The 18852-nt window shown below is 46.5% G+C and overlaps 1 protein-coding gene across 1 annotated transcript in view; it reads left to right on the forward strand.

The window, feature by feature from the left end:
- The window catches only part of LOC139229614 (nuclear factor 7, brain-like), a 29037-nt gene extending 10463 nt beyond the window's left edge, over positions 1-18574 (forward strand). Inside the window, exons 4-5 of the mRNA XM_070861125.1 lie at positions 1948-2077; positions 16718-18574. Of these exons, the coding sequence (XP_070717226.1) occupies positions 1948-2077; positions 16718-17265 (678 nt within the window). The 3' untranslated portion in view covers positions 17266-18574. The remainder of the gene's footprint in view (positions 1-1947; positions 2078-16717) is intronic.
- The last annotated feature ends 278 nt before the right edge of the window (positions 18575-18852 follow it).

The following is an 18852-nucleotide window of genomic DNA, read 5'->3' on the forward strand; positions in this document are numbered from 1 at the left end:
ATTAAACACCATTTTGCCTAAATGTCTTTTGTGAAACTCGTTAGAATAAACAATATTAAAAATAACTCTTATTTTCCCAAATACTTTTTGTGGAACAAAATGGTCACATAGTCACACTGCTCCCGTTATCCCTCGCTCTGTAACCCCACCCAAAGACTAAACATAGAAACATAGAAAATAGGTGCAGGAGTAGGCCATTCGGCCCTTCGAGCCTGCACCGCCATTCAATGAGTTCATGGCTGAACATGCAACTTCAGTACCCCCTTCCTGCTTTCTCGCCATACTCCTTGATCCCCCGAGTAGTAAGGACTACATCTAGCTCCTTTTTGAATATATTTAATGAATTGGCCTCAACAACTTTCTGTGGTAGAGAATTCCACAGGTTCACCACTCTCTGGGTGAAGAAGTTTCTCCTCATCTCGGTCCCAAATGGCTTACCCCTTATCCTTAGACTGTGACCTCTGGTTCTGGACTTCCCCAACATTGGGAACATTCTTCCTGCATCTAACTTGTCTAAACCCGTCAGAATTTTAAAGGATTTCTATGAGGTCCCCTCTCATTCTTCTGAACTCCAGTGAATACAAGCCCAGTTGATCCAGTCTTTCTTGATATGTCAGTCCCGCCATCCTGGGAATCAGTCTGGTGAACCTTCGCTACACTCCCTCAATAGCAAGAATGTCCTTTCTCAAGTTAGGAGACCAAAACTGTACACAATATTCCAGGTGTGGCCTCACCAAGGCCCTGTACAACTGTAGTAACACCTCCCTGCCTCTGTACTCAAATCCCCTCGCTATGAAGGCCAACATGCCATTTGCTTTCTTAACCGCCTGCTGTACCTGCATGCCAACCTTCAATGACTGATGTACCATGACATCCAGGTCTCGTTGCACCTCCCCTTTTCCTAATCTGTCACCATTCAGATAATAGTCTGTCTCTCTGTTTTTACCACCAAAGTGGATAACCTCACATTTATCCACATTATACTTCATCTGCCATCCATTTGCCCACTCACCTAACCTATCCAAGTCACTCTGCAGCCTCATAGCATCCTCCTCGCAGCTCACACTGCCACCCAACTTAGTGTCATCTGCAAACTTGGAGATACTACATTTAATCCCCTCGTCTAAATCATTAATGTACAGTGTAAACATCTGGGGCCCCAGCACAGAACCTTGCGGTACCCCACTAGTCACTGCCTGCCATTCTGAAAAGTACCCATTTTTCTGAGTCTCCTCTCCAAGTGTGCAGAACCACAAAGGATCGCCAGTTAGAGAAATATATGATTAAATGTGGCTTCTCACAGGTCTGCAATTACACTGAGGCTGTATGATCAGCCATGATCAGATTGAATGGTGGTGCAGGCTCGAAGGGCCGAATGGCCTACTCCTGCACCTATTTTCTATGTTTCTAAAACCAGAGTATGAGAGTACCTACTAGAGGCAGTCTCACATCAGTTAACTTTGCTACAAGTTGAAGCATCACTGTTAGTGTCTGGTAATTGCCATCTTCATACCTGGTACCGTGCAATAATGCACCAATACACACTCAGATTTTATATTTTAGCTGGATTGTTCTCATCCACAGATCGCTGCGTTTCTGCCAACTCTTTGTTGCACATTTTGATGCAGTCAAGACACTTGCCACGGAAATATCCATTGCAGTAACACTGCAATCAAAATAAACCACAATAAATTAATGCATTGCCAATGGAAGCAATGTGATCAGCAGGAGGACTACCAGATCTGCTTCCAAGTTTACTTTCTCCAAAAAAAAAGTGTAATTTTACTTTTCCTGGTTCATTTTCCGGTGTTAATCCATACCTGTCACCCGGTCCTGTCACTGGCACACCGGAACTATTTCACACTTGCTGACTGCGTCACTCAATTCTAGTTTTCTGATGCCAGAGGCTCACTGTGAACTGAGATCTGTGTTTGTGTTTTATATTAGGATGAAGTTAACCATGTCAGCAAGAATAACGCTCTCCGTTCATTGGTCAGTGGGGAACTGTCACTGGGAACATTCAAAGGCCCTTTACAGTACACAGTGTGGAAAGAAATGAGGAGCAGCATCATCCCAGGTAAAGAGTTTTCTATATCAGACTCTGTAAAGCTCCCATTGTGTGAATACATCTAAATAAAGGAATACAGCTCCAGGATTTGGACAAATGGGAAGGAAGCGAAAACACAAAATCTTCGCATTTCGCAGAGGCAGCTTATCAATTCAGGTGCAATGAATATGAGGAACTGTCACGGCGTGGGTATAAAATGGATTGGCCAACAATAAGCAACGAGCTGGGATTCGGAAGTATTGCTTGCGCTAGCGGTAAGGTTGGTTGTGGTGGCCCCAGGAGTCAGTGCCCGGGTCATCTTTGTTCCCGGCATATATAGACGTTTTATGCATGGGCACAATCGCGACATTTGCTGATGGTACCAATGTATGGAGGTTGGCAAACAGCAAATCGGACTCTAGAAAACTTCTCAAGTACACCGAGAGGCTAGTAGCATACAGGAGGGAGGTGTAATTAAATGTGGAGAAGTGTGACCTGATACAGTTTGGGAGCAAAAACATTGAATGAGTCCATAAGCCCAATGGTAAGAGTCTGAATGTTGGTAAATGGATAGAGAGTCCCAGAGGATCCTATAATAATTGTTGAAAGTTAGGGCGCAAGTCGGTTAAACCACAACGTCCCAGTAAAAGTGTTGTTTTGAATTAAAAGGGATACAGAATAAAAGAGTAACGTGGTATGTACAATGCAATGGTTGGGACACAGTTAGAATTCATTGTTCAGTTTTAGATGATTCATTACAGACACAAGGCACGGTACATGAACGATGGGCTGAATGGGCTCCATCTGTGCTGTGTCATTCTATGACAAGCCACTACAGCCATAGCGAGCGGACATTGGAGATTCACCGGGATACTGCCTGGAATGGAAAGCTATCAGCAGGAGGATAGAATGGACTATTTCATTTGGTGCAGGGAGCCTAAGGGGTGATTTACTAGATTGTATTTAAATGATGAAGGGTTTTTGACAGCGCCAAGAGTGAACAACTATATTCCTTCATTTAGCAGTCAGTGATGCGTCATCAATTTAACGTTGTCACGAACAGAGAGAGGAAAGAGGTCGGGAGGAACGGTTTTACGCAGGGTGCATGGAATGCATCACCAGAATGAGTTGTTGAGACAGAGATCATTGCATCATTTCAAGGAAATTAGATAAACATTGAAGCGGAGAAAGAGGGAGAGAGAGCCAGGGTGACGGGGAACACATGGCAATGGGATTGTTTCGGTAATGAGCAGGGATATACATGACGGGAAGAATGGCCTCCTTTGGTGCTGCAAGCTTCGATGGAGCGATACTGGCCCCCAATCCTCGGCATCCTGAATGCTAAGCGGTACCACTGCGCTGGTCATATTTAGACAGGGTGAGAAGTTTCTGGACATGTGTGTGGGAAAAATTAGGGAAAAATTATAGTGGGTCTCCGCATACTGCATTGTAAGAATGAACTCACAGCGTAACTGTCAGTCGTGGCTCAGTGCTAACACTCTCGCCTGAGTCAGAAGGTCGTGGATTTAAGTCCCACTCCAGGGACTTGAGCACAAAAATCTAGGCTGACTCTCCAGTGCAGTGCTGAGGGAGTGCTGGACTGTCGGAGGTGCTGTTAAACTGAGGCCCCGTTTGCCCTCTCAGGTGAATGTAAAGGATCCCATGGAAATATTTCGCAGGGGAGTTCTACCCGGTCTCCTGGGGCCAATATTTATCCCTCAATCAACAGAACAAAAAACAGATTATCTGGTTATTATCACATTGCTGTTTCTGGGAGCTTGCTGTGCGCAAATTGGCTGCCACGTTTCCCACATTACAACAGCGACTACACTCCAAAAAGTACTTCATTGGCTGGAAGGAGCTTTGGGATGTCCAGTGGCCATGAAAGGCATTGGCAAAGTCTAACAGGGGCAGGAAAGTTGTGCTCCAGAACCCAAACCACACACACATGTATGCACCCACAATGAAACAAAAAGTGGTTGCTTTTTCCCTCCTCTGTCGTTATTGAGACACTGAAATGGGTCCCAATATTGTCAGTGTGAAGGCAATCTCTGATCCATGTTTAATATTCAGCATCATTAGTTGTATCAGAAGGTGAAATGAGTCCAAGGAGACTGCGAGCTATTTGCCCCAATCGGGATTACCCTCTGAGTGTTCCCGGGGTCCCAGAGGTTTATTCCCCATTCTGTCCACACTGTTGTCCCTTCACTCACAGCAGCAGCTCCCGTTGTGCCGGTCCTGGCTGCAGCTGTTCGCTGTGTTGTCCCCGGAGCTCTGTCAGTATCCGGAGAAGGTCCATGTGGAACCCACAGGAGTTTCAGTATTCCCAGGAATATGTTCACGTTCTGACTGAAAACGTCACTGACACCGAACAAACTGAGGGAAATCTGAGTGAGAATGTCCCTGGCTTGACTGGTGATCAATACGAATCGATTATTCTCGATTATGGATGTGATCACATCTCGCGCCCCAAAGTTCAAATATCGGAGAGACCAGAAACAGTCAGGGATCATCCAGAGTGAAGTGATGGGAAATTACTGAGTCACATTCAATAAGTTACTTTAAACCTAAATTATCTATGTCCCAAAATCAGGTTTGACTGAAAAATCCCAGGAATTTAATAATGCTTTTATAATTAATCTATGAAACATTGATAACAGGGTTTATTTTAAAAAACAATCGTTATTTTCTTTATCCATCATTGCCGACCAGGGCCCATGAAGGGGCGGTTTCCCCTCCAGTTGGAGGGAGAGATATCCCGGGATCGGTGCTTAACACATTGGGCTGGGAAAGTGAACGGGAGCCAAACGATATCATAGAGTGTTATATCCTGTATATAAGTACAGAGAATGTAACAGGTCTGTAACATGTTCCCCTGTTCCTGCAGCCACTGCCCTCCGACCCTCCAGTCCCAGTGCGGAGGGGGTCCCAGCCCGGAGCTGCCCCCACCATGAGCCACCATCAAATGATACAGCAGGGCGGGAGATTTAAAAACAGTCAGACTTTGAATCAATCAAACTAACGGGGACAGAAATCCCTGTTTCCTCTTCCCGCGGGCGTTCGACTAAAAATAAGGGAAAAGGTGCGCGCCTACCTTTTTAGTCGAATGCCGTAAGAAATTCCGGCCTTCCCGGTTCCGTACGGAGCGTGTATGGACCCGGGAAGGCATCGGAAAAGCTGGTTTTCAGCGCACAATGCGCATGCGCTGAAAACCGGCTTTTCCGATCGGTCAAGTTTTTGTCTGGACAGATTCTCCGCATCTCGGGAGCGAGGACAATTTGCAAGGGCAAGATTGCGGGATATACCCATATCTTTCCCAGCAAATGACCTCAAAACTGTGCCTGATAAAAGCAGGTGCATAGCCTCCATTTACAGGCCTAAGAGTTTTAAAATACACATAAACATTTTAAAATAAAGTTACGAAAACATATGTTATTGTTAAAAACCCTGCCCACGATGGTAAGTTTATTTTAAAGCATAATTAAAAACATTTTTTTTTAAATCAGGAAAATATATATTTTTTAAATACATTAATAACTTTAATTTAAATTAATAAAAATATGTTGTGCATTTTTTTCTAGCTTTTATTATTGGTTGTGTGTGTTCTCGGGGCTGTTTCTCATTCATAAAAATGGGAATTCCAACTTATGGAGTTCCCATTATTAGGAATGAGAATATACTATACCTGATTGGCTGCCCAGAGCCATGTGACTCCAGCTCCCGCCCTGCGCATGTGCCAATGTGCATGTGCTGCAAAGCGCAGTCAGGGGAGGCCTCAGGACCGGGAACTCGCGCAGCAGCTTCAGGAAGGTGCGCTTCTTTTTTTTCCAGAATCCAGTCGGAACGCCCGCGGGAAGGAGAAACCGGGATTTCTGGGCCTAAACCACTGATGGTGTTATTTTAGCTGTCCCACCCAGCTCCAGCCTCCCTGACTCTGGATCCAAAAACAGCAAATCCCCGGCTCGTCCTGTCTGAGGGTCGGACCCGTGTGAGACTCGGAGACAAACAGCAGCCGCTCCCTGACACCCCGGTGAGGTTTGATTCCAGGGGCAATGTGATACAACTCCAACGGCCACTGCTCGCACCCACCCCGGAGAGCTTTGACCCAGCGCTGTGTGTCCTGGGATCGGAGGGATTCACATCAGGGAGACACTACTGGGAGGTGAAGCTGGGGAACAACACTGGGTGGAGTGTGGGACTGGTCAAAGCTTCTGTGAATAGGAAAAAGGCAATTGACTCGAGACCTGTGGCCGGATACTGGGCTGTGGGTCGGGGAACCAGAAGGAACTATTGTGCCTTCACCTCCCCCTCACAGACCCCCCCTCACCCCGAGTGTGGAGCCCCGGAAGATCGGGGTGTACCTGGACTATGAGGGCGGACAGGTGTCATTTTACAATGCGGACAACATGTCCCATCTCCACACTTTCACCCACACGTTCACTGAGAGAATCTTTCCCATCTTCAATCTTGGATCAAGTCAGTTTGGGGACAACTCAGCCTCGCTGACAATCTGTAGGGATTAAAGTCATTAACAATAAAGGGCCTGATTCCATAATGTTTCCTCTAATTCCTGTGTAATAAACAGTCCCAATGTAACCAGATCGTAATCAATCATCAGCCCCCATCTAACTAATACCTCCCTGTAAGGCATGGGTGAATCAAACTGTCCTGATAGCTGCTCATGTTATACTGCTATCTATTTCCAGTTATATTGTAGTAATATTCACTTGTATCCTTTTCCCGTTAAGCAGGGAGGTATGAGTGAATTTGAAGTACCACTGGGCTATTGAGCCTCGGCTGTCCTTAAATTAATGGTCCGTTTATTCACCTCACTAAACCTAATTATTAGACATGGCAGCGCATACTGATTCATATATTTCAGAGAGTTTTCATCAGTTGATAACAGCTGATTAGGGAATGCATTTGGGTGGATGGGTCAAAATGGTACTGAATCAACGAAGATATTGTAATTAAAATGTTTCATTTAGTGGAATACAAAATATATGTAGCTTGAGTGAAACTATCCGTAAGGTAACGAACTAAGGGAGCTGTACCTGACTGCAGGAAAGGAACTTATCAATTAAGAACATAAGAAATAGGAGCAGGAGTCGGCCATTCGGCCCCTCGAACCTGCTCCGCCATTCAATAAGTCAATGGCTGATCTGATCATGGGCTCAACTCCACTTCCCCGCCCCCTCCCCATAACTCTTGATGCCCTTATCTTTCATAAATCTGTCTATCTCCAACTTAAATGTGTTCAATTATCCAGCCTCCATAGCTCTTTGGGGTAGGGAATTCCAAAGAATCATGATCGTCTGAGAGAAGAAATTCCTCCTCATTTCCGTTTTAAATGGGCGACCCCTTATTCTGAAACTTTGCCCCCTAGTTCTAGAATCCTCTCTGCATCTAACCTGTCAAGCCTCCTTGAAATGTTACATGTTTCAATAAGATCACCTCTCAGTCTTCTAAACTCCAATGAGTGTAGGCCCAACCTGCTCCAGCTTTCTTCATATGACAACCCCTTCACATCAGGAATCAACCTCGTGAACCTTCGCTGAATTGCCTCCAATGCAAGTATATCCCTCCTGAAATAAGGAGACCAAAACTGTACGCAGTCCTCCAGGTGTGGACTCACCAAGACCATGTACAGTTGTAGCAAGACTGCCTTACTCTTACATGCCATCCCCTTTACAATAAAGGCCAACCTGCAGGGTTACGGACCTAGAGCTGGTAATTGGGATTAGACTAGATGACCTTTTGTTGGACGGTGCAGATATAATGGTAAGTCCTGCAGGGAATAGAATACAGCCAGGGTGATCTCCTGGACTAGTTTCGATCGCCTGGATGGGTTAGAGCGGAATTTTTCCAGATTTTTTCTCCCTAAATTGGCCTGGGTTTTTATCTGGTTTTTCCCTCTCCCGCGAGATCACATGGCTCCGGTTGGGGCAGAGTGTAGAATGTTTCAGTATAAGGGGTGTCGCAGTTGTGTGAGGCGGACTGGTTGGGCTGGGTGCTCTTTGTCTTTCCGTCATTGTTCATGGGTTTGTATGTAACCTTCAGGGCTGCTGAAGGATTGTAGTAGGATTTCCCCATATGGCTCATTTCCTTCTCAGGTTGGGTTGAGCCTAGGATGCACTATCAGACGGACACAGAGAAAAACAGCAAAATGTCGAACTGATGGTGTTACTTTAGTAGAGTTAGGTTAGCAGCGTAAATTAAATTATAGTATGTGCTGTAGACTGATTCGTGTCGGTTGGAAATTTGCGAGGAAGTTTTTAACTGGCCACAGAATGTCGACGGTTCTGGGAAGGTCACCTTTATTGTGAATGTCCATTTTACAACTGAGTGGTTTGCTAGGCAACCAGATATTGTGAGACAGAGTCACCTGTATGCCAGGACTTCCTTTCTAGTGCCAGTAATTGTCAGGTTTATTAAATTCAAGTCACCGTTGTGAGGAGGACACAAAGAGTCCGCAAAGGAATATAGATAGGTTAAGTTAGTGGGCAAAAATTTGGCAGATGGCGTTTAAGGTGGGAAAATGTGAGGTTATCCACTTTGATGGTAAGAATAGAAAAGCAAACGATTATTTGAATGAAGAAAGACTGCAGAATGCTACGGCAGAGCGGGATCTGGGTGTCCTCGTACATGAAACACAAAAAGTTAGCATGCAGGTAAAGCAAGTAATTAAGAAGGCCTTTATTGCAAGGTGGGTGGAATATAAAAGCAAGGCAGTCTTGCTACAAAGGTACAGGGCATTGGTGAGACCACACCTGGAGTACTGCGTACAGTTTTGGTCTCCTTATTTAAGGAGGGATATACTTACATTGGAGACAATTCAAAAAGGTTCATTAGGTTGATTTCTGAGATGCAGGGCTTGTCCTATGAGGAAAGGTTGAGCAGGTTGGGCCTATATTCATTGGCGTTTAGAAGAATGAACGGTGAACTTTTGAAAGTTAGAAGATTCTAAGGGGGCTTGACAGGGTAGATGCAGAGAGGCTGTTTCCCCTCCTGGGGGAATGTACAACTAGGGGGCATAGTTTCAGAATAATTCGTCACCCATTTAAGATAGAGATGAGGTGGAATTTCTTCTCTCAGAGGATTGTAAATCTTTGGAATTCTCTGTCTCAGAGAGCTGGGAGGCTGCGTCATTGAATATATTCGAATCTGAGAGAGACAGATTTTTGAATTATAGAGCAGTCAAACGTTATGGGGAACAGGCAGGAAAGTGGAGTTGAGGCCAAGATCAGATCAGCCATGATCTTATTGAATGGCGGAGCAGGCTCAAGGGGCCGTATGGCCTAATCCTGTTCCTATTTCTTATGTTCATATATGTATTAAATTCAAGTCAACATGCTGGTATGCTAGCCCAGTACTTGGCCTTCTATATGCCTATCCCTGCACAGGTGTGGAATGTCGAATGAATGCTATAGAATTGATTTGCAACACCAATGGCGCAGAGAGAAATCTGGAACTGTTTTGATAGGTTGATACAAATTACTGCGCATGTTAGAAATGTGAAGTATAAACAGAAAGTGTTGGAAACACTCAACGGTTCGGCAGAATCTATGGAGAGAGAAACAGAGTTAATGTTTCAGGTCGATGACAGTGTGCACTTGGCAATGTGTATTCCCTGAGCAAGGTGTATTCAACCAGCAGATCCTGGGCCACCAATGTCCCGATACACAGGAAAGTCGATTTATTTTATTAATTCATGGGATCTGGGCATCACTGGCGAGGTCAGCATGAACTGCCCTTGATAAGCTGGTGGTGAGTCGCCTTCTTGAAGACAACTTCTTAAATACAACCGAGTGGCTTCCCAGGCCAGTTCAGGGAGCAGTTAAGAGTCAACCACATTACTGTGGGTCTGGTGTCATATATAGGCCAGACCGGGTGAAGACAGCAGATTTCCCAAAAGGACATTTAGTGAACCAGATGCGGTAGTTTCATTGTCACCATTATTGGTGAGAACTTTTTATTCCGGATTTATTTAATTTAATTTAAATTCCCCAGCTGCCATGGTGGGATTTGAGCTTATGTCTCCAGCTCATTAGTTCAGATTCTGGATGACTAGTTCACGAACATAACCACTATGCTCCCACGACCCTAACTTGGTTCGTGTTTCATTGAAAGGGAAATTTTGTCGTATTTCTGGAAAGAAAGCAATATTTGGATTTTTATAGCGCCTTTCACGACCGCCGGGCATCTTAAAGCACGTTGCAGCCAATGAAATACTTTTGGAGTGTAGTCACTGTTGTAATGTGGGAAACGCAGCAGCCAATTTGTGCACAGCAAGCTCCCACAGACAGCAGTGTGATAATAACTAGATCATCTGATTTTTAGTTTTGTTGATTGAGGGATAAATATTGGCCCCAGGACACCTGGGATAATACCCCAGCTCTTCTTCGACATAGTGCCATGGGGTCACCCCCACTAATTTTATTTTCCTGTGCACAATGTAGAGCAAGTTTCACTTAACCCGTGTGAAACGTTGACACTGGGAGTGTGTATCAGAAACTCCATTATTTCTGGTTCATTGTATTGGCAGAAGAATCAGAATTACAGTTCGATAGATTAAAGGGAATATTTTACGTATGGAACCAAACTGCAGAATCCACCCTGAGACTAAAAGCCGCGGACTAATGGAGGATCAAACCACGACAACCCAAGTGATAGGACATCTCAGCTTTTCGCGGGTTTATCGAAATAACATTGGTGGGCCACTGAGGTTGCATGAGCAGATTGAATGGTGGTGCAGGCTAGAAGGGCCGAATGGTCTACTCCGACACCTACTTTCTATGTTTCTACGAGAGAGGCATAACCCTAAACTGCAGCTGCCTGTGTTAGATCGGTGCGTGAATTAAACCAATTATATAGATTCAGAGGTTGGTTTATTGAATATCTGCAGGAAGTACAAGTACATTCGTACGTGCGAATTCTCAGAAGTAGGATATCCATTGGGGTCTGCAAAGCACTGCCAACCAAGCAAGTTTCAAGCACTGAACACCTAAGAACTACTGAACACACCTGAACTGACAGTTCCCAAGCAACGTCAGGTGACTTGTTCTGTGTGTAATGTACTACTGAACCAGTAGGTGGCAATGTTGTATCAAATATCATCATTACAGGCAGTCCCTCGGGATCGAGGAAGATTTGCTTCCACTATTAGCATGAGTTCTTAGGTGGCTGAACAGTCCAATACGAGAACCACAGTTTCTGTCACAGGTGGGACAGACAGTGGTTGAGGGTAAGGGAGGGTGGGACTGGTTTGCCGCAACTCCTTCCACTGCCTGCGCTTGGTTTCTGCATGCTCTCGGTGACGAGACTCGAGGTGCTCAGCGCCCTCCCGGATGCACTTCCTCCACTTAGGGTGGTCTTTGGCCAGGGACTCCCAGGTTCGGTGGGGATGTTGCACTTTATCAGGGAGGCATTGAGGGTGGTCCCTTGTAACGTTTCCTCTGCCCACCTTTGGCTCGTTTGCCGTGGACAAGTTCCAAGTAGAGCGCTTGCTTTGGGAGCCTCGTGTCGGGGCATGTGGACAATGTGGCCTGCCCAGCGGAGCTGATCGAGTGTGGTCAGTGCTTCGATGCTGGGGATGTTGGCCTGGTCGAGGACGCTAATGTTTGTGCGTCTGTCCTCCCAGGGGATTTGTAGGATCTTGTGGAGACAGCGTTGGTGGTATCTCTCCAGCAACTTGAGGTGTCTACTGTACATGGTCCATGTCTCTGAGCCATACAGGAGGGCGGGTATTACTACAGCACTGTAGACCATGAGCTTGGTGACAGTTTTGAGGGACTGATCTTCAAACACTCTTTTCCTCAGGCAGCCAAAGGCTGCACTGGCGCACTGGAGGCGGTATTGGATCTCGTCGTCAATGCCTGCTCTTGTTGATAGGAGGCTCCCGAGCTCGGGGAACTGGTCCACGTTGTCCAGGGTCACGCCGTGGATCTCGATGACTGGGGGGGCAGTGCTGTGCGGCGAGGACAGGCTGGTGGAGGACCTTTGTCTTCCTAATGTTTAGTGTAAGGCCCATGCTTTCATACACCTCAGTAAATACGTCGACTATATCCTGGAGTTCAGTCTCTCGCAACCTGGACCTCCCGGCTGGACCTCCTGCGGCGACTGTATCAAATATACTTTCGAACTGAAATGTAAAGAGGCTCAATCCTTATCAGAAAAAGATAAAGATAAATTTGTTAATTGTAAACAGGCAAACTTTTCCCAGTCTATTAGCAAACAAAAACTTCACCTGTTGGGTTAACATTGACATTGTGGGACAATGTAAAATGGGTGATAGCAAATTGGAAGGTCCAGTTCACATCTCTCCCGATTTTATTTCCATTAAAGCCTGTTGATTCAGTATCTCCCGTTTCACACGGTGGCCTAGAGTCACAATTACTCCCTGCCCCAATCGCCAAACTAGGCCATCATTCTTTACAGAGAAGCCACCATGCTTCATCAGTTCTGTAGAGTGTCAGCCGCTCAGTCAGAAGCTTGTGGCTTCAAAGTCCAAGGTATTGAGCACTAACATCTGGGCTGACACTCCAGCGCAGTGCTGCACGGTTTGAGGCGGAGGAGAAGTTAAACCAGGGCCCCGTCTGCCCTCTCAGGTTGATGTAACAAAACCCTATGGCACTGTTTCCCAGAAGAGCAGGTGAGCTATCCATGGTGTCCTGGGCCAATACTTATCCCTGTACCGGCAGCACCAAAAAAAAAACAGATTACCCAATCATGGCTGTTTGTGGGAGCTTGCTGTGCACAAACTGACCGCTGCATTTCCTGCATTTCAACAGTGACTACATTTCCAAACAAAACCTCAGGGGATGTAACGTGTTTTGGGATGACCTGAGTCCGCGAAAGGCGCTATATAAATGCAAGTTGCTCTTTCTTTTGGGGGTATTGGGGGTAATATACTGACATGGATAGAGAACTGGTTGGCAGACAGGAAGCAGAGAGTCGGAATAAACGGGTCCTTTTCAGAATGGCAGGCAGTGACTAGTGGGGTGCTGCAGGGCTCAGTGCTGGGACCCCAGCTCTTTACAATATACATCAATGATTTAGATGAAGGAATTGAATGTAATATCTCCAAGTTTGTAGATGACACTAAGCTGGGTGGCGATGTGAGCTGTGAGGAGGACGCGAAGAGGCTGCAGGGTGACTTGGACAGGTTAGGTGAGTGGGCAAATGCATGGCAGATGCAGTATAATGTGGATAAATGTGAGGTTATCCACTTTGGTGGCAAAAACAGGAAGGCAGAATTATATCTGAATGGTGACAGATTAGGAAAAGGGGAGGTGCAATGAGGCCTGGGTGTCATGGTACATCAGTCATTGAAAGTTGGAATGCAGGTACAGCAGGTGGTGAAGAAGGCAAATAGCTTGTTGGCCTTCATAGCGAGAGGATTTGAGTATAGGAGCAGGGAGGTCTTACTGCAGTTGTACAGGGCCTTGGTGAGGCCAAACCTGGAATATTGTGTTCAGTTTTGGTCTCCTAATCTGAGGAAGGACGTTCTTGCTATTGAGAGAGTGCAGCGAAGGTTCACCAGACTGATTCCCGGGATGGCAGGACTGAGATATGAGGAGAGACTGGATTGACTGGGCTTGTATTCACTGGAGTTTAGAAGAATGAGAAGGAATCTCATAGAAACATACAAAATTCTGACAGGATTGGACAGGTTAGAGACAGGAAGAATGTTCCTGTTGCTGGGGAAGTCCAGAACCAGGGGTCACAGTCTAAGGATAAGGGGTGAGCCATTTAGGACCGAGATGAGGAGAAACATCTTCACTCAGAGAGTTGTTAACCTGTGCAATTCACTACCACAGAAAGTTGTTGAGGCCAGTTCGTTGGATATATTCAAAAGGGAGTTAGATAAGGCCCTTACAGCTAAAGGGATCAAGGGGTATGGAGAGAAAGCAGCAAAGGGGTACTGAGGTTGAATGATCAGCCATGATCATATTGAATGGTGGTGCAGGCTCGAAGGGCCGAATGGCCGACTCCTGCACCTATTTTCTATGTTTCTATGTTTCTCTCTTTCTTTTAAACCCTGCGGGACCAATCTTTGCTCTTATCTGTCAGAATGCTTCGGAGCTGTGACCCTATATCAGATCCAGGAGTGCGGGTTCGATACAGAAGCAGTGTATGGTATTGACAACACAGAACAATGTTCTCACCCTTCAGACTGACGGTGACTGCAGTGTCAGTAAAATACCCAGATTGCTCATCACAAAACAGGTTCAAGATATAACGGAATCCATGATTCCTCCTCGCCCGGCAACACGTCCCACCCCCCATCCCACGGAACTCACCCGATTTTGAGGGGCTCATCGAGGAGGCGTGGGAGATTGGAGGGAGATGTAGAAAAGGTCCGTGAGTCTGAGCGGTGGGAGTTCATCGACCAGGCGGAGGAGATCGGAGGGAGGCCTATAAAAGGCCCATCAGTCACAGTCGGGGAGCGGGAGTCGAGGAGGAGCCAGCTGGTACACCTGTAGCAGGGTGAGAAGGCAAAAAAGGACAGAGATAGAAATCGAAGGGTGACGTCACAGGCAAGGGGGTAAGTGATTGGCTAGTGATTGGTGAGTAGTTTTTCTTCTTTTTCTTTTCCTTTATCAGTAGGTAACCTTTATCATTGTTGGTTTAGGGAGCTAGGAGTTAAATTAAAAAGTAGGACCTCAAAGGAAGTAATCTCAGGATTGCTACCAGTGCCACATGCTAGTCAGAATAGGAATTGCAGGATAGCTAAGATGAATACGTGGCTTGAAGAGTGGTGCAGAAAGGAGGGATTCAAATTCCTGGGACATTGGAACCGGTTCTGGGGGAGGTGGGACTGGTACAAACCGGACGGTCTGCACCTGGGCAGGACCAGACCCAATGTCCTCGGGGGAGTGTTTGCTAGTGCTGTTGGGGAAGGGTTAAACTAATATGGCAGGGGGATGGAAACCTATGCAGGGAGACAGAGTGAAGTAGAATGGGGGCAGAAGCAAAAGATAGAAAGAAGAAAAGTAAAAGTGGAAGGCAGAGAAACCCAAGGCAAAAATTCTATGGCAAAATTCTAAATGGGCAAAGTGTGTTAAAAAGGCAAGGCTGAAGGCTCTGTGCCTCAATGTGAGGAGTATTTGTAATAAGGTGAATGAATTAACTGCGCAGGCAGCAATTAACGAGTATGATATCATTGCCATCACGAAGACATGGCTCCAGGGTGACCAAAGCTGGGAACTCAACATAGAAACATAGAAACATAGAAAATAGGTGCAGGAGTAGGCCATTCGGCCTTTCGAGCCCGCACCACCTTTCATTAAGATCATGGCTGATATTTCACCTCAAGACCCCTTTCCTGCTTTATCTCAATGCCCCTTGATCCCTTTAGTCATAAGCGCCATATTGAACTCCCTCTTAAATATATCCAATGAACTGACATCAACAACTCCCCAGCCCCCATCCCATATCACTAATCCGACTTTGAGGGGTTCCATCCCACTACACCCTCCCCCCACCCCCCCCCCCCAACCTGTTCCTTCTCGAGGTCAGCCACCATCTTCCCGGTGCCATATGTTGCCACTTTGTTTCGGTAACAATGCTTTGATGGCCCAGCCTGATGATTGATTTTTACAAAGTATATACAGCACAGAAACAGGCCATTCAGCCCAACAGGTCCAAGCCGGTGTTTATGCTCCACACAAGCCTTCTCCCACCCCTCTTCATCTAACCATATCACATATCCTTCTGTCCCTTCCTCCCTCATGTGTTAATCTCGCTTCCCCTTAAATGCTTCTGTGCTATTTGCCTGAACTGCTTCTCGTGGTAGTGAGTTCCACATTCTCACCACTCTCCGGATAAAGAGATTTCTCCTGAATCCCCAGTTAGATTTATTACTTAATTTTATGTTTTTATGGTGTCTAGTTTTTGTCTCCTCACAAGTGGAAGCGTCTTCTCTACATCTACCCTATCAGACCCTTTCATAATATTAACGACCTCTATCATTTCACCCCTCAGCTTTCCCATTTCTAGAGCCTATTCAATCTTTCCTGATAATTATAGCCTCTCACCATTTTGTACTCGTTCCTTGTAAATCTATTTTGCACTTCCTCCAATGCCTCTATATCCTAATTATAAAATGAAAACCTGTAATATCAAATAATGCTCTATCTTTGTGCATTTATTTGAATGCGCGTCTTGCAATCCTTGAGGTTCATCCTCTCTGAATTTGATTAGTTTACCATTAACTTGTCTTTTCTATCTTAAATATAATTGCATCTTTATTTGATCTATTTTTCTCTGTCATGTTCAGCTGGCCAGACGTGCTGATCAATACTGAGACAAAGTAATTTTTCAATAATATGCAGAAAGCTGAGGATTTAGAAGAAGGAATGTCACTCAGAGTTTGATTCTGTCACAGCAATAAATTATCGGGGAATTTTTCGCGGGATCTGTGGGAAAAATAGCATTTGTTTCAGTGGGTCAAAGGTCTCCAGACGTCATCAGACCCGCAGCCTGCAATTGGCCGGCAAGCCCGCTGGGCGGGGCTTAACCGGTGTAATCAGGGAAGTAATTTCAGACAGCGGGCTGGAGCCAGCAGCGAGTCCGGGACCTGTCACCGACATCGCCCGCCACCGACCCGCCGAGACAGCGGAAATCGCGGCTTAAATCACTGACTGTGTTATTTTAACTTTCCCCCAGCTCCAGCCTCTCTGACTCTGGATCCGAACACAGCGAGTCCCTGGCTCATCCTGTCTGAGGGCCGGACCCGTGTGAGACCCGGAGACAAACAGCAGCCGCTCCCTGACACCCCGGAGAGGTTTGATCGCTGGCCCTGTGTCCTGGGATCGGAGGGATTCACATCAGGGAGACACTACTGGGAGGTGGAGGTGGGGGACAAGTCACAATGGGGTCTGGGAGTGATCCGAGAGTCTGCCGGGAGGAAAGGGCCAATCACCCCGAGCCCAGAGACTGGATACTGGATTGTGTGGCTGAATCCCGGAAGTGACTATTTTGCCCTCACCTCCCCCTCACGGACCCGCCTCACCCCGAGTGTGGAGCCCCGGAAGATCGGGGTGTACCTGGACTATGCGGGCGGACAGGTGTCATTTTACAATGCGGACAACATGTCCCATCTCCACACTTTCACCCACACTTTCACTGAGAGAATCTTTCCCTTCTTCTGTCCGGGATGGTACGGCGGGAATAACACCGCACCGCTGACAATCTGCGGGGTTAAAGGACACTAACATTAATGGGTCTGTTTCCATCATTTTCCCTCCAATTCCAGTTTCTGACTCCATTCCCTCCCCGGGTGTGTTTGTGTGATGAACATTTCCAATTGTATCTCAGTCTGTAATCAGTGTTTGACTGTAACCCCAGCAGGGCCGGGTCACTGAATAACCCTCCCATCCTCACCCTACAACATATCACCCCCGCCCAACCTGTACTGGGATAGAGTCTCTCCCTCCAGGGACCACAGCCTGGCATTCCTCTGGAGATATTACCCAGATCGACATTTAACTTTATTCCCTGTGACCTTCCTTTGACTGTGGTTTTAGCGGAACCGTCCACCCATTGAATGTAAACAGCTCAGCGCCTTCATTAAGGAGCAGAGAGTGTGGGGTGTTGGTGCAATCTGTGCAGCACTCACTGGGGAACATCACAAACTGGGCCCCGTTCCCAGTGCGGGGGGAGTTCATTCTGAGGAGGGAGACTTTGCCCAGAATTCCCGTGAGGGCAAAATCAGGAAGTCCAAGTGCGGGGGGCGGGGGCTGGCAGCACATTTTGAGGCGGATGTAAAGCCGGGCTGAATGAAGCTGGTGTGGAACGGGGAAATGAGGGGAGCAGGATCGGCAGGGTGAGCGATTGGGGTTAGGGTTGTGGCTGCTGCCGATCGGAATCCGAAAATATAATCTTCCGTCTTGAAGCAGAATGGTGAGCCGTTGACCAGAAATTCCTGGCTTTGCGGGCAACGCCTGAGTTACGCTCCAGCTGCAGCAAGCGAGTCTGGAACAGTCACTGATTCAAAGACCCAAAATAGACTCGATACTTGCCTTTCACCCTATCCCATGTGCTACTGCTGTCCTCTCTGGCCTGGGGACCACCCATTGTCCCTGCCAACATGTGATCGTTGCTGGAGCTTCTCTGCTCTGATAATGTTGTGTATTGACCACCCACTGGCTGATACCTGATGTTGGTTTTGTGCGGAATTTGATGAAACAAAAATGCTTCACAGTATTTAGATCGTGTTTCAAGTAATATCGTGATCTTCAGGAAAAGACAGTGCCAATTCCAAAGAAAGCATGTCCGACAGTGCATCGCCCTCTCAGTGCAGCACTGCGATGCGGTGCTCAAGTCTCTGGAGTGGGACGTGAACCCACAACCTTCTGACTCAGAGGCGAAATTGCTGCCCATTGAGCCACGGCTAGCAACTGTTGAGCATTTTGCTTTAAAACAACAATTAACTCGCTATCTGGTCGTTATTAATGGAGAATGTAAGAGAATTGTAAAGGAGATTATATTGCAGAATCTTAATAAAAATGGATTTAAAAGGAACACTTTTCTACCTGTCTCCTGCTTTTCCTGAGTCATATGGAAACCTAAATAAGTCACAAACCAGTAGACAGCTGATTGGGTTGGTCTCGGATACCTGGTTAATTTCAAAGCTCTAAGTGGGAAAGGGCCGAATGATTCTTGACGCTGTCAGTCCGCAGACAGGTTTGCTATAATTTGTCACCACCTCCAATATTGTTCTATTATGTGACAGCCGCGAAGGTAGAAGGGGATTTTGGTGGCCCTAAGTCCTTTTCGGCTTGTGGTTCCTATGTCCATTT

Source organism: Pristiophorus japonicus, chromosome 19 (assembly GCF_044704955.1).
Source record: "Pristiophorus japonicus isolate sPriJap1 chromosome 19, sPriJap1.hap1, whole genome shotgun sequence".
Lineage (NCBI taxonomy): Eukaryota > Metazoa > Chordata > Chondrichthyes > Pristiophoridae > Pristiophorus > Pristiophorus japonicus.